At 49.3% G+C, this 13,970-nt stretch overlaps 6 protein-coding genes across 6 annotated transcripts; 2 read left to right on the plus strand and 4 right to left on the minus strand.

Moving 5' to 3' along the window:
• Positions 1–315: 315 nt before the first annotated feature.
• On the plus strand, positions 316–1,854 carry M437DRAFT_69498 (chitobiosyldiphosphodolichol beta-mannosyltransferase; the record flags this gene model as incomplete). The annotated part of the gene is made up of 1 exon (XM_041025291.1): positions 316–1,854. One exon carries the CDS (start codon positions 316–318, stop codon positions 1,852–1,854), a length of 1,539 nt encoding a protein of 512 aa, XP_040875845.1.
• Positions 1,855–1,980: 126 nt separating this feature from the next.
• On the minus strand, positions 1,981–3,145 carry M437DRAFT_58321 (uncharacterized protein; the record flags this gene model as incomplete). The annotated part of the gene is made up of 2 exons (XM_041023380.1): positions 1,981–2,380; positions 2,454–3,145. The coding sequence occupies 2 exons, from the start codon at positions 3,143–3,145 to the stop codon at positions 1,981–1,983; spliced, it is 1,092 nt and encodes a 363-aa protein (XP_040875846.1).
• Positions 3,146–3,718: 573 nt separating this feature from the next.
• M437DRAFT_58263 (uncharacterized protein) lies at positions 3,719–5,293 on the minus strand (the record flags this gene model as incomplete). The annotated part of the gene is made up of 2 exons (XM_041023374.1): positions 3,719–3,856; positions 3,914–5,293. 2 exons carry the CDS (start codon positions 5,291–5,293, stop codon positions 3,719–3,721), a joined length of 1,518 nt encoding a protein of 505 aa, XP_040875847.1.
• Positions 5,294–5,586: 293 nt separating this feature from the next.
• Positions 5,587–6,622, plus strand: M437DRAFT_78597 (uncharacterized protein; the record flags this gene model as incomplete). The annotated part of the gene is made up of 3 exons (XM_041027015.1): positions 5,587–5,631; positions 5,690–5,707; positions 5,858–6,622. 3 exons carry the CDS (start codon positions 5,587–5,589, stop codon positions 6,620–6,622), a joined length of 828 nt encoding a protein of 275 aa, XP_040875848.1.
• Positions 6,623–6,849: 227 nt separating this feature from the next.
• Positions 6,850–8,661, minus strand: M437DRAFT_58186 (MFS quinate transporter-like protein QutD; the record flags this gene model as incomplete). Its single annotated transcript, XM_041023360.1, has 3 exons — positions 6,850–7,554; positions 7,622–8,098; positions 8,239–8,661. 3 exons carry the CDS (start codon positions 8,659–8,661, stop codon positions 6,850–6,852), a joined length of 1,605 nt encoding a protein of 534 aa, XP_040875849.1.
• Positions 8,662–9,664: 1,003 nt separating this feature from the next.
• Positions 9,665–13,957, minus strand: M437DRAFT_58457 (multidrug resistance protein 3; the record flags this gene model as incomplete). Its single annotated transcript, XM_041023405.1, has 6 exons — positions 9,665–11,167; positions 11,261–12,516; positions 12,665–12,732; positions 12,783–13,439; positions 13,646–13,833; positions 13,880–13,957. The coding sequence occupies 6 exons, from the start codon at positions 13,955–13,957 to the stop codon at positions 9,665–9,667; spliced, it is 3,750 nt and encodes a 1,249-aa protein (XP_040875850.1).
• Positions 13,958–13,970: the final 13 nt, after the last annotated feature.

A 13,970-nucleotide genomic window follows, 5' to 3' on the forward strand; every position in this document is an offset into this window, starting at 1 on the left:
AAAAGGTACTGCGGCTTATCGCACTGTATGTCATGGACGTTACGACTTGTTCTTCGTGGGTCAGTCTGTCGGGTTCAGGGGTTGGTCTAAACTTTGATCTGAATCAGGGTTTCCCTCCCGCCTCCAGATCAACATTCCGCCCGCCGCTCACCGCCCTGTCCCACATGTCCGCCCTCCTTGGCAAAGACCCGCATCCTGAAACACAGCCACCTTCTGCCAGCTTTCTATCGTGAGTGACGTCGACATTGTCATAAAATCGTCGTATTGTGACCTTGCTCCTTCTTGTCAATCTCCCCAAGGAAAAGGTCGCCGGACATGGACGAATTACCATTCATCGAAAGTGGTGGCCATCCTGCTCGCTCGTGGCTCTCATCCCTATTCTGGACTATTCTCCTGCCCATTGCTGTCACCTTGTCAACTCTGGTCACTGCCTTTATTCTCACCCTACCTTCCCCTTATGATCCACAACATAACTATCCAGTAGATGAAGCTTCTTTTTCCGACGAGGATAGACAAAATGAGCACTCTGGATATGCTTACTACAAAAAGAATCCTGGTGCAACAAATGATGCTTCCGTCACGGTCCTGGTACTAGGTGATATTGGAAGAAGTCCGCGCATGCAATATCACGTTGCCAGTATAGCTGCTCATGGAGGTCGTGTCAGTCTCATCGGCTATCTGGAATCTGAGCTTCTGCCTGAAATCAGAAACAACCGCTTTGTCACTGTCATTCCTCTGGCTCCTCCGCCGGAAGCCCTTCGCAACGCCAACAAGATGCTCTTCCCTATCATTGCCCCTTTGAAGGTCCTCTGGCAGATTGGAACCGTCTGGCATGCCTGTGGTTATCGCACAAAAGCCACAAAGTGGATGTTGGTCCAGAATCCTCCTTCAATCCCTACTCTGGCAATCGCACAGGCTATGTGCTTCATTCGTCATACACGTCTGATTATCGATTGGCACAACTTTGGCTACACCATCCTTGCCCTCAAACTAGGAAATAAGCACCCTCTGGTCCAAGTCTCGGAAATGTATGAACGCTACGTCGCTCGCGCTGCAAATGCTCACTTTAGTGTTACCAACGCTATGGCCAGAGTGCTCAAGCAGCGATTTGGCGTTGAAGCTACACCCCTGCACGACAGACCAGCTGCTCAATTCCAGCCATTGAGTCCAGCACAACGTTCTGAGTTCCTACACAGATGCCCGGAAACAGCACATTACGCCAAACACCTCGATCACGGTAGTTACAAACTACTCGTCAGCTCTACTTCCTGGACAGCAGATGAAGACTTTTCAATTCTTCTTGACGCCCTAGTAGCCTATTCCGCAACCGTCTCCATGGCCACCCAACACTCCTACCCAAAAATCCTCGCCATTATAACGGGAAAAGGTCCTTTGAAAGATCATTATCTCAACAAAATCTCCACCTTGACCAAGGAAAAGAAACTCACCAATGTCAAGATTGCAACCGCATGGTTGAGCAATGAAGACTATGCCTCCCTGCTCGCCTCCGCAGACCTCGGTGTCTCGTTACACACCTCATCTTCAGGTGTAGATTTACCCATGAAAGTAGTCGATATGTTTGGAACAGGGTTACCAGTAGTGGGATGGTCGCGCTTCGAAGCCTGGAAAGAACTTGTCCACGAAGGCGTAAACGGATTTGGCTTTTCTAGCGCTGACGGTTTGGAAACACTGCTGGAAGAACTGTTTGGAAGCAAAGGTGCGAGAACATTGGCGGCGGTACGGAAAGGTGCTATGCAGGAGTGTGCAAGGAGGTGGGAGGATGAGTGGTTCCCTGTTGCTGGAAAGCTTCTGGGGCTTGAGGCAAAGGCCAATGTCGACGCCAAAGCGGTTTGATGGAAAAGTTTGTGTGGATTTTGTCTGGACAAAAAAGGTCTTGTTGCACTTGAGAACCCCAAAAAAGCTACCATGTTTTTTTCTTTGTATATAAGCAAGAAGCAGATATGAGAGATGAATACGACATCATTGCATTGATCCCATGATCAACTTAACCTCATCTTCATCCCTCAGATCCGGATAGATGACCAAGAAAGCCTCCAACTCCCCTCTCACATCTTTCCCTCTCGCACCTCGAAACCTCCGATCCTCTTCCACAAACGCTTTATGCACATCTCGGCAATTAATCGCTGACTGGAAGATCTGCCGCTCCCGGGCGCTAGCCAGTAAATTGGTCAGCCTATCGCTCTTGTTGGCAGACATCTCTGCAGCTCGCAAGGCTTGGACCAGATAATCTCTGCTGTGGTGGAAGGTTTCTCCTGGCTTTGTGCCTTCGTTATGCCAGCCTGGTACATCAGCCAGAAACCATGGGAATTGAACGATTGCGGGTAGAGGAGCCGTAAATGTCCAATCCCAGTCAACAACACTAGTGTCGGTAAGCCTCAGTGGAAAGAGAGTTGTGATGATCGATGTAGGATGGAATTTGTTCCGACACATACCCACTCAGTTCTAGTCTCTCATCCACCATGATGTTAAGCGCATGCATATCGCCATGTGCGATTCCGTACTCGGTGATATGGTCATGCGGAGAAGCGTAATAGCTGATCAAACTCCTCATAACCAAGTAATCGCGCGTGGTGCCCCATCTGCTATCGCCAGTTATGCATCTCCTAATCGCCTTGTCAATCATGTTTTCCAACCATTGCGAGTAGAGCAAAGCAGGCACTTCTGTTTCAATAGTCCCCGAAGTTGGAATTGACCACAACTCAACCAAAAACCTCGCCAGCGAATCCAAAAAACACATCTGCTGCGATTGTGGAATCAACTCATTCCAACTTCCTAAAGGCTTTCCAGGAATCAAGTCTTGCAAAACAATCGTAAACTCCCGCGGTGTTTGCTCTTGCTTCGAGTCAAGGTTATGCCACAGCACCTTAGGAACTTTCAGTTCTGGACGCAAAGAGGTAATGTGGTTGAGCATATCGACTCCATTACGCTCGAGGCTGTCGAAATTGTGCGATTTCGCCACGCGAGCGATGATGTGCGAGGAATCTGCGAGAGTCACGATGAAGATGTTGTGGGAACAGCCTTCTTGTGAAGAGTTGCCGGGTGAGAGGGTTACGGGGCCTGTGCCGGGGCGAAGGAGCCGGGCTTGAGGTAGGATGATGGCTTCGAGGGAAGTTATTCGATCCATTTTGGTCTCTGTTGTTGGATTCGAGTACATGTTTGAGTTGGGATTAGCAGATTTGATGGAGAAAGGGAGCAGTCTCTGGTCTGGGATGGGCATCTATGACTGTAGCTAATGTTACACCGCAGCAAGCTACAGGGCGGCTTCGATGGCCATTGGCTAGCAGCTTCATCTTTCGAGCCTGAAGCAGCGAATCGCGAGTCTTGCCAAATTTCAGAGCATGCAGTCTCCGCCATCCGCCCGTATTCATCAATGGCAAGTGAACACAAACACGGATCTTTCAGAAAGTGGTGAGACGTCAAGGAGATGGATGCAAAACAGAAAAAAATATCCCTGAACGCTCAGGCGGGATACAAAATGTAACATAAAAAAAAGAAGTGGTGTAGAGAAAAACACATATTTTGGTAAAACCCACCCGAAGATTTATTTTCCAACCTCGCATCGCTTTTTCGTTCTTTCTCGCTCTCTAGCCTCTCTTTTCCTTTTGCAATCTTTCGAATCATATCTTTTTTTTCAAAACATAACTTTTGAAAACGCTGGTCAGAGGAGAGGAGCAAGCTTGATGGTCGCAACACTGTTCTACGACGAAGTCTCGTCAAGCTTGGTCTTCTCGAGGTCAGCAGCAACACCGTCGGCAGAGTTACCGTTGGTGTTTGTGCCATTCTCAGCGCTCTCAGCCTCGAGGCGCTCAATCTCCTTCTTGGCCTTGTCAATGTTCTGAGACGAATGTTAGCACGCTTGCATTGCAAATCATTTTCAAAAGTCGATTCTTACCTCCTGAGTCTTGCGAGCCTGGTCCTTTTGCCAGTTCTCGAGCTTGGCCTTGATCTGCTCAACAACACCAGCAACAGCGGCTTGCGATGATGGAGGCTGGACATCAATCTTGGCGAGTTGCTCAATGACACCGAAAGACAGGTTGAACTTTCCAGCAGCGGCTTCAGGGGCGGGAGAGGCGTTCTGGTTCTTGCGGTTCTTCTTGCCCTTCTTGCCGCCGTTTCCGGCCATGTAGTCCTCGTCAGCTTCACCCTTGCGGGGAAGAGCAGTTCCCTTGATGCCAGTGGCTTCGACGGTACGGCTGGCCTGAGCGGCGAACTTGCCGGGGCCGGCGGCAGCCTTGGCTTCTTGCGATGAAGGGTCGAAGTAGCGGATAAGGGATTGAGCGGTCTGGATCTCGTCGCCGTATGCAGGGGCGCTGGCCTCCTCGAGCTTGGCCTCGGCGACTTGCTTGCGCTTGCCGGCCTCGTAGGCATCACGCTCGGCCTTTTGGCGCTCTCTACGCACACGGTATGCCTCCTTCTCGTATTCGGCGTAGGCACGCTTGGCTTGCCAGTACTTGTCCTTGATGTCCTTGAGGTTGGTGTAAGCGACCTGTTGGGCCTCGTTTGCGCGGGTACGCTCGTCACGGAGCTGGTTCAAGTTCTTGAAGACCTCATCCTGCTTGGCCTTGATCTCGTCGAGCTCGGAGGTGATCTTTGTGTACTCGTCGGAAAGAGCCTTGCTTGCCGGGTCATCCATGGACTTCTTAATCTCAGCAATCTGAGCCTTGATGTCGTCAATCTGCTTCTGGGCCTGCTCGAAACCGGCGAAACCCTTCTTCTGCTTGTTCAAGGCGGTGATCTCGGCGAGGTTCTTCTTCTCATCGACAATCTTCATGGTACCGGTCTCGACCTGGGCTTGCAGACGATTGATCTCGTTCTGGATTTCATCGACGGAGCGGAAAGCGACACGGCTACGGGCAGTCTTCTGCTCGTTGATGCGCGACTTGAGCTGTTCGTCGAGACGCTGGATCTGGCCGAGTTGCTGGGCGCGGCTCGACTTGCCCGACTTTTGTGCCTCGCGGATCTCGTTCAGTCTTGCGCGCAGCTCCTGCTGTCTCTTGGCCTCGGGGGACTCCTTGTTGTTGGGACGCGAGTCGAGCTTGGCCTTGATCGACTTCTGTGAGGAGGTGTTAGTACCTTGTACGAATAGTAGGAAACTCGCAGAATTGCAACTTGCCTGTCTCTCAACAGCAGCATCGAGGGCCTTTTGTGCTTCGGCGAGGGTCTTCTCGTACTCGGCCTGGTCAGGCTTCTCAGGCTTGGTGAAGGCGGGCTTCTGAGCACCGGCATCGATGGTGCTCATGGTGGCAGCAGACGGTGTTGCAAGATCAGCCATTGTGATTGTGTATTGCTGAGAAAGACGAGAAAGGGAGAAAGAAGCCAGCGTTACCAAATCCCAAGCCGTGCACGTCTCTCTCGAGTCTCGACGACGGGTGAATTTTAGACTCAATCTCGCCTTTTTGCGGAGAAGTTGCCGCTTTCCAGCCAATCACACCACAAAGGGGTACTGTGACTTCCACGACACTTCCGAATGCTTCTATATCGCTGCTTATTGACTCATCACAGCGAATTTATGTTGGGAAGTGTTGGAGTGGCACAGTACGTTTTGGATTTTGTTTTGGTTCGTCAATGGACGTCCCTGTAGCTGCCAATGTGCTCGGTACTCTCGGAGCTGTATGTCCTTGATTATCTCAAATGACTTCCACAATTAATTCAACCTCGTGATATACAGGTATGTTGGTCTGTCCAGGTATGCCGACTTTTTTTCCCATGTTCATGCCATTCGTCTAAGCACCATAGTCTGGATCTCAGCTCGTTTCCTCCTCATACCCCACTCCTTGGACGAGACAACCCATAATTGCGATAAGAAAGGAAAGAGCAAAGTTGACACTATCCAAAGCTCATCCCTCAAATCATCATAAATTACCGTCGCCACAATGCCACCGGCCTCCAACCCTCCATGATGATGTTCTGGGCCTGGGCAGGCGTGCCCCTCGGCGTCTACAACATAACCTCCGCCTTCAACATCGCCCTGCGCGTTCAACCCCAAATCCTTTCGTGTCTGTCCCTAATCACCTGGATTCAGGTCTACTACTACGAGAAAAAGTGGTCTGTATACCGCAGTCTGCTGGTTGTGGTGCCTATTGCTTGTTGTATGGCTGGCATTGAATTAGGTCTGATATTTGCTTTGCGGCATGGTAAAGAAAAAGGAATCGACTGGCCGCAAACATTGATGGCGGTGCTTGCAGCTGTGTTTCTTGCTTGTGGTGTTTTGGCACATTATTGGGATATTTACACTCACAAAACGGTCAGAAATATCTCGTTTACGTTTTGCTTTATCGATGCCATGGGAGACTTGACATCCCTGATTTCGGTGTTTTTCCAGCCGAGGCTGGATGTTTTGGGTATTGTGATCTATGGTGTTGAGTTGGTGCTTTGGTTGGGGATTTTTGCTTGTGGGGGATATTACAATCTGAGACCTTGGTTGAGCGAGAAGAGGTCGTCGGCAACACGGCACGGTTCTGAGAACACAAGGGAAGGTACTGGAGAGGGTGTTCCGTTGCACGACATGCCGTCTTCTACTTCGGCGTTCAGCACTTCTTCTGCGAACATGGAGGCAAGTGGCTTGCGTGATAGACACACCGCTACAAGCTCGCAAGCATAAGAATACTTGCTTCGATGGATGCAAAACCGATAGAAACGTAGAGAAGCAAAGGAACTTCTCATACACGTAATTTCAGAGCCCGCTTTTGGCAACAAGATGGCGTGTCGAATAGTCTTTTGACAACGTCTTGGATGTGGTTGTATGGAACAGACAAGTCTATGATCTATGTTCTATATTCTACATTTCTATACAAACAACCTCTAGTATCCCAACAAAAACGCCAAAGTCTATGCTCTATGCTCGCTAGACATACTCATCCTCTTGCCCGCCTGCAAGCTCATCTCCAAGTTCTCCTCTTGCAGTTCCAACATCAATTGCGGCTGTGCCTTTCTCACCGGTTTAATCTCAAACAGTCTGTCCATCTTATCAAGTGGTACTGATTTGGTCTCTGGAAGCAGGTACCACACAAACCCTAGACTCAACGTCGACATGCCTGCAAAGAAAAAGTACATCCCGCAGCCATCAGGCCCCATGCTAGAGATCATGTCTGGAGTGAAGCGAGCGATAATGAATGTCCAGAGCCAATTCGACATTGATGCAGATACCTGACCCACATTACGAGATGCGGTGGTGAACATTTCGGCATTAATTACCCAAGGTGTTCCGTTCCACGAAGGTATGTAGATCGTGGTCCACAGGTATACCATAACGATTGTTGCAATGCCTTGAGAAGACAAGTGGTCTGAAGTGGTAGTAGTGCCACTACTGTTACTGACTTTGGAAGTGATCAGTGCGCCGATGATGTACATGCAGGAGGCGCCGGCGATAGATCCATAGACGAGGAGTTGGCGGCGGCCCCACTTGTCGACAAGGACAGTGAGCCAGAGAACAGTCATGACAGTTTTTAGGACGCCGAAGATACCGGTCATGAGGTCGACGGTGTAATTACTGTTGATGCCCATGGTTCTGAAAATGGTAGGGGAGTAGTAATTCTTCGCATATGTGTCAGTGCAATGCTAGCAGAAAAGAAAAACTTGTACGAAGACAAGAGACACTTACAATAGCGTTGATACCAGAGAAGTTCTGCAGGACGAACAGCATATGACCGAGGAACAGACGCCAAAGGATCTTATTATTGGTCAAAGCAAGCTTGATAGGCTGGAAGAAGCCCTTTGGTATCTCATCGTTCGCGGACTCCATCATTTCAACTTCTTCAATGATGTACTGATCGGTAGGTTCGAGATTGCGAATCCAGCAGAGGTTTTTAATGGCCTTTTCGCGATGACCTTTGCTGAAAAGCCAACGTGGTGTTTCCTTAAGCATCACGCTGCCGATCAATACCATACCGGCTGGTACAAGCTGCACGGCGAAAGGAACCAGGAATTGGTTTCTTCCGGTTAAGGGCGATGATCCTTCTGAGACTCCAAAGATGATCCAAAAGCCGACGAGGCCGCCGGTCTGCCATCCGAGTTCGTACAAGCCAACGAGTCTGCCTCGAATGGCAGGAGGGGCGATCTCGGACAGGAAGATGGGAACCTGTAGAAGGTCAAATTAGTCGTCTTTCTCACTGACGCTGCTCCCAACATCAGGATGGCGGAGAGAATTGGTAGAAAGTTGATTGGAAAGCAGGAGGTGGACATGTATTGAGCCGACATTCTTGAGATGGATTGACTTACCACCATAGTACAACCACCTACACCAAAACCAGAGATGACACGTCCGGCATACAGAGGACCAAGACTGTGGCTTGGACTCAAGGTGATGCCAGCACCCACGAGAAAGGTGGTGATGAAGATCCATATGCTCGCTCTCCTGCCAAGGAAATACGATGTCGTATAGGCAAAAATACTGCCAAAGAAAGCACCAGCCTGGAACAGAGAAACAATGTTGGCTGAAATGAAGCTAGCCTTTGAGTCACTCAATTTATCAAGGCCATAGTATTCTTGAAAAGAGTCCAGTGCGACTGTGGTACCAATGAACGAAGTAGTATAGCCGATCATGCAAGAAGAAAAAGCTGCGACAATGGCCGAAAGATAGACACGCCAGTTGTAAACGCATGGCGGTGTAGGTCTATCTTCGATTTTGGCAAGGACACCCATTTTCGCAAACTTGGAAGGAGGAAGTTGCAAAGACGAGGATGAAGAACAAGGCTCTTTTGACACATCATTCAGGGCTTGTTCTCTCCGGGTCGCCATCATCCACTGTATCCGACGTCAATCGGCACCGGTTTACCGTGCGCAGATATTCAAGGGCCGATCCTGACCCGGAGGTGGTGACTGATCTGCATGGTTCGAATTTCTCACCCACTTGGCGGATCCTCTCTTTGACCAACCAAAATTTTTGCAATTCCTGGCTGAACCCCACAGACCAGGGCAGCTTGTGGATTCGCAATGCGACACTTCTGGAGTTATGGAGTCACTCCGTGGGGATCCTCCAATTGGTCAACACGATTGGGTCGAGGGAACAACTTGAGGGCATTCGTGTTGAACGACATGACGCGGATCGGGTTGCCGAACGCTGCTTTCGATTTCAAGCCCTATCAGGCCGAGCAGTTAATGGTCCCTACCTTCAGTGTCTTCGCGCACATTCTAGATGTTCTCGCATGCACAAGTCTGCTCTCCTACGGTCCAGAATCGATTTCGTGGATAGCCCAGCTGTTTGCTTTCTAGAGTCCGGAATCCACAGGATATCCGTGTCGAGTCACATTGTCGTATCCGAAGGCCTCGTGAAACTCTCTGAATTCAGTAGAGCGCCCAACCAGATGCAAGATTCGGTCAGCATTGACAGTCTCTCAACGTCGAGTTATGAGGTCGTTGTGGGTCTTGGAGACCAAGTCCGGATCGCAATGTGGTAGTCGGAGGGTGTGGGGAGAGGTGGGAAGCAGTCACGGCAGTTTGGGGCTTTATATGGATGAGACCTTTTCCGAGCAGCTCTTGGCTCACCTTGCACCTCGGATATTGGAAGGTCAAGCGGAGAACAACAACGTCAGATTCAATTAGATACTGTGATTGCCTGATTGCTGCGAATAGTCTATTTCAAATCCTATAATCGTATGCTGCATATGAACCATTTTAATACCTAATACCTTAAAAGAGTTCCACCTTACAAGGACTGAGATTGACAAAGCTTGAAGTACACCCCTTGTTGCTGTATCAATTCATGGTGGTTTCCTTGCTCGACCACGGTACCGTGGCTCAACACAAAGATCTTATCTGCATCTTTGATCGTCGAAAGTCGATGGGCAATGGCGATGGCAGTCCGACCACTCGAAGCCTGAGCAATTGAAGCCTGAACTAATTTTTCCGACTCCGTATCTAGTGCCGAAGTTGCTTCGTCGAGCAATAGCACTTTGGGTTGGCGAACAAGTGCTCTTGCGATTGATATACGCTGCCTTTGACCACCAGATAAGCGTGTACCTCCAACTCCGCAACCAGTCTCTAACCCTTCGGGAAGAGAAGAAACAAAGTCCCAGATGTTGGCTTGACGACAGGCTGCTTCGACTTCGTCGTCTGTGGCTGAGTCGATCGCTCCGAGAAGGATGTTGTCGCGAACGCTTGTGTCGAACAGACTTGGCTCTTGTTGCACATACGCGATACCATCTCTGTACTTTCTGGGACAGTATTCTCTGAGCTCTTTGCCGTGGTGCTTGATTTGGCCAGCAGATGGCTCGTAAAATCGTTCTAGGAGCGATACCACAGTCGACTTGCCACACCCTGATGCACCAACGAATGCGACAAATTCACCTGGGTGCACCACGATGTCAAGACCCTGGATGATCTTGGTTTCAGGCCGGGTGCTGTACGCAAATTCAACCCTCTCCAGCTCGAAAGACATGGAGTTGTGTGGCTCCTTCTCATTCACCAGTATCTGGTGGCATTGGTTGTGTATGCCTATGCGTGGATGTTGAGCTCGAAGCCAGAGAATCTCATTCGCGCCAGCGCGTGCTTTCGAAAGCGACGTACTGTAAGCGATCATCTGTACCGAACCTTCGGCAGCAAAAACAACTGCGGTAAATACCGTGAAAAATTGGGTCGTGCTGTACTCGCCATAAGACATTAAACGTGCCCCATACCACAGAGTCAATGCCATTGCAGCAAACTCGACAGCCTGTGCCACAGCAAAGAACAAATTGGCCGTGAGCAACATGTTACTGGACCTCTTCGTAATGTTCCTGAGCTGTGCTTGATAGCGTTCGATGACATGCTTCTCAAGGGCAAGCGAAGCCACAGTTCTGATTGCCGAGACTGCTTCTGAGGCAGTCGCTGCGCTGTCAGAGAAGAGTCTCTCTGTGGCCTCCTCGAGTTTTATTTCCATTCTGAGACGACAGTATCCCATGCTGACTACTGGTACCATGATAGCGAAAATAGCGACCAGTGCCAGTTTCCACCCAAAGATAATGGCCGTAATGGCGGAGGATATTAGCATGACCAACACGATGAAAAGTAGTGCAGAGTTGAGGCCGATGAATTCGAGTAGGTTGGCTGGCGCTTGTGATAAGCGTGATACAATGGCCCCAGTGCCGTTCTCGGGTTGATCGAAGTATTCCATGTCTTGATATATGATGTTGTTGAACATGTCTTCGCGATATTGTCTCGAGATAACCTGCTAGCGTGTTAGTCTCTGGGGAGGACGGCTCCACGGAAATCTGGTCTTTGACCGTATGGCACTTCTATGGACATATACGGAAGTCTAACTTACCTGACATACGACATTCGAAACATATCCAGCAATGAAGTACAATATGCCATTGATGAGTGCAACAATGAAAAGCATGAGCGCGTAGAAGTCTCCTCGATTCGTCAATTCAGAGCCTTGTAGTTGAAAGGTAGTGATAAGTCTGCTGATCAAGATAGCCAGAGCTGGGTAGGTCAGGCCACCGATGACACAGACTACGGCGATAATCAACAAGTTAATCCAGCAGTCTCGACGTTCCTTGACGAAGATGATAAAGCACTTCGACAGACTGTAGTTGAGAGTGCGGGCGCTTTCGTTCACAGTTCTGTCAAGCTCCTTTCCGATACCATGAGACTCCTTGTCCGCCAAACTGTGACTAATGTCTGTGTCCGTGGCTTCGGGGTCTTCTTTGGCAGTTTGATCGTCATTTCCCAGATCTTGTGCCATCACAAGACGATAATAGGCGCCTTTCTGGCTCAGAAGCTCCGCATGAGTTCCCTGCTCCTTGATCACACCTTTGTCAAGCACGACAATTCGATCGGCATTCTTGACAGTCGAAAGCTTGTGAGCAATGACAACTGTAGTCCTCGAGCCTTGCAGTCTATCAAGAGCACTCTGTACTTGTTTCTCTGCTTCGGGGTCCAGAGCACTGGTCGCTTCGTCCAGGAGAAGGATCTTGGGGTTCGATATGATGCTTCGAGCGATCGCGATCCGCTGTTTCTGGCCTCCTGAAAGCATACTAGCTCGTTCGCCGACCACAGTCTGATAGCCATCGGGAAGGTTCCTGATGAAGTCGTCTGCGTTTGCATCTCGACAAGCTTGTACCACCCTGGCTTCAATTTCTTGCTCCGGCAGATCTGCTGCTCCAACAAGACCTAGTCGTACATTCTGATAGATTGTTGTGTTGAAAAGCACCGGCTCTTGTTGGACGAACCTGACCTGTGTGCGAAGCCACTGAACGTCAAGTTCACGGACGTCTCGCCCATCGATTTTGATGGTTCCAGACTCTGGTTCATACCAACGCTCCATCAAGCCTACGATAGTAGATTTGCCAGATCCCGATGCGCCAACCAAGGCGGTTGTGCTGTTTGCTGGAACTCTCAATGAGAAATCGTCGAGGACTCGAATATCGGGTCTAGCGGGATAAGAAAAATTCAAAGCAGTAAGCTCTATTTCTCCTTGGATCGACTGCGGACACTGCCCTTTATTGTCCAGCGGATCCAGAAGAGACTGCCTGTCAATCACCTCGAGGAGTTCCTCAGCGCTACTTGCCGCTTTTGCTATTGCACCAGTTAGCATAATGGTAGCGACTGAAATTGATGAGTCATGTCATTGAAAAGAAAGCTTCTGGCTTGAATAGGAGAGTAGAGATGTGCTTCTAAGATACATTTTCACACAAGCACACGAAGTTGTCTTGGTTGTACGTACCAATAACTTGCATCTGGGGAGCGACTTGAGTCACAGATTGCGCGGCGACAAGGACAGCGAATATAACTCTGTAATCGATCAGTAAGTAGCACGTTCCAAGGACAAGAGCTTGCAATACGTTATGATTTTGCCGGGGGCTTCGATTTCGCCCCTAGCATACATATGAATGCCTTGCCAGAAGGCCAAACCATAGCCAGCAAATACGAAGAAAAACTCGTTGGCGTACAGCAAGCCCCAATTTAATGACTTCCGCATGCCTTGCTTTTGCGCATCGTCCAGAATCTGGTTGTGTCTCTCGATCATCCTGGGCTGGGACCAATAAGCGTGAACTACACGAATGCTCGAAAATGTTTCCGTGGCAAGAGAACCTGCTTTGCCGTACAGCTTCATACATCTGTTTTCCTGCGAGGCATCAATAGCAATACCAATGCCGGTCGTGATGACGATGGCTGGTATGATGCAGATTGTGATAAGAGCAAGCTTCCATTGTACTGCAAGAGCCACAACAAAAGCTGTAATCAACGCACTGATGGCTTGGACTATTAACCCCAGCTTTTCTGCCATTCCTTGCTGTATATGACTCGAATTTGTGCTCAAGCGGACAGCAATAGCGCCAGTGTTGCCATTGTCGAAGAAAGCAACCTCTTGCCTCAGGGTTCTGTTGATACAGTCAATGCGCAATGCTCTGACTGTTCGCATTGCAGCGAATGAGAAAGCGATCGTTCCGACATAGAATACAACCAATTTTGCAATCGCCAGGTAGACAAGATACAGACTGTGATATAAGTCAGTTCTCAATCCTGTTGCTACTCTTTACATGGAGAACCACTCTGTCAAGCTATGTTAGTGCACAGTCGCTTGACAAGTTAGAGACACAGCCATAGAGATAGCTCAAGATGACACCTCTCCGTGGTAATCCCGTTTCTACAGCGAAAGTGTGACAGGGTCCAGTACTCCTAGAGGTCTTTCAGATAATCATACCTAGCTTGTGCGATTTCAGCGCGAAAGTGGCCGACAGAGATATTGCCAACCGCAAAGTCGTTGAAGGTATTGACAAATTGACCAAAAATAAGATCAAGTAGTGGTAAGGCGGTCCCCGAAGCTGCCATACAAATCATTCCAACTGTATACAGCGCAATACCTGGCCGATCGGCGTAATGGAACATTCGCTTCAAGTTGTCAGTCAAAACGTGTCAAGAATAACTTTCTACATACAAGATAGGCAGCCCATCCTTGGGTCTTTACTGCTTCATCTGTCGTGTCAGGGTTCGATGTCTTTTTACTATCTGGCATCGTATGGAGAAAA

Source organism: Aureobasidium melanogenum (assembly GCF_000721775.1).
Source record: "Aureobasidium melanogenum CBS 110374 unplaced genomic scaffold scaffold_28, whole genome shotgun sequence".
Lineage (NCBI taxonomy): Eukaryota > Fungi > Ascomycota > Dothideomycetes > Dothideales > Saccotheciaceae > Aureobasidium > Aureobasidium melanogenum.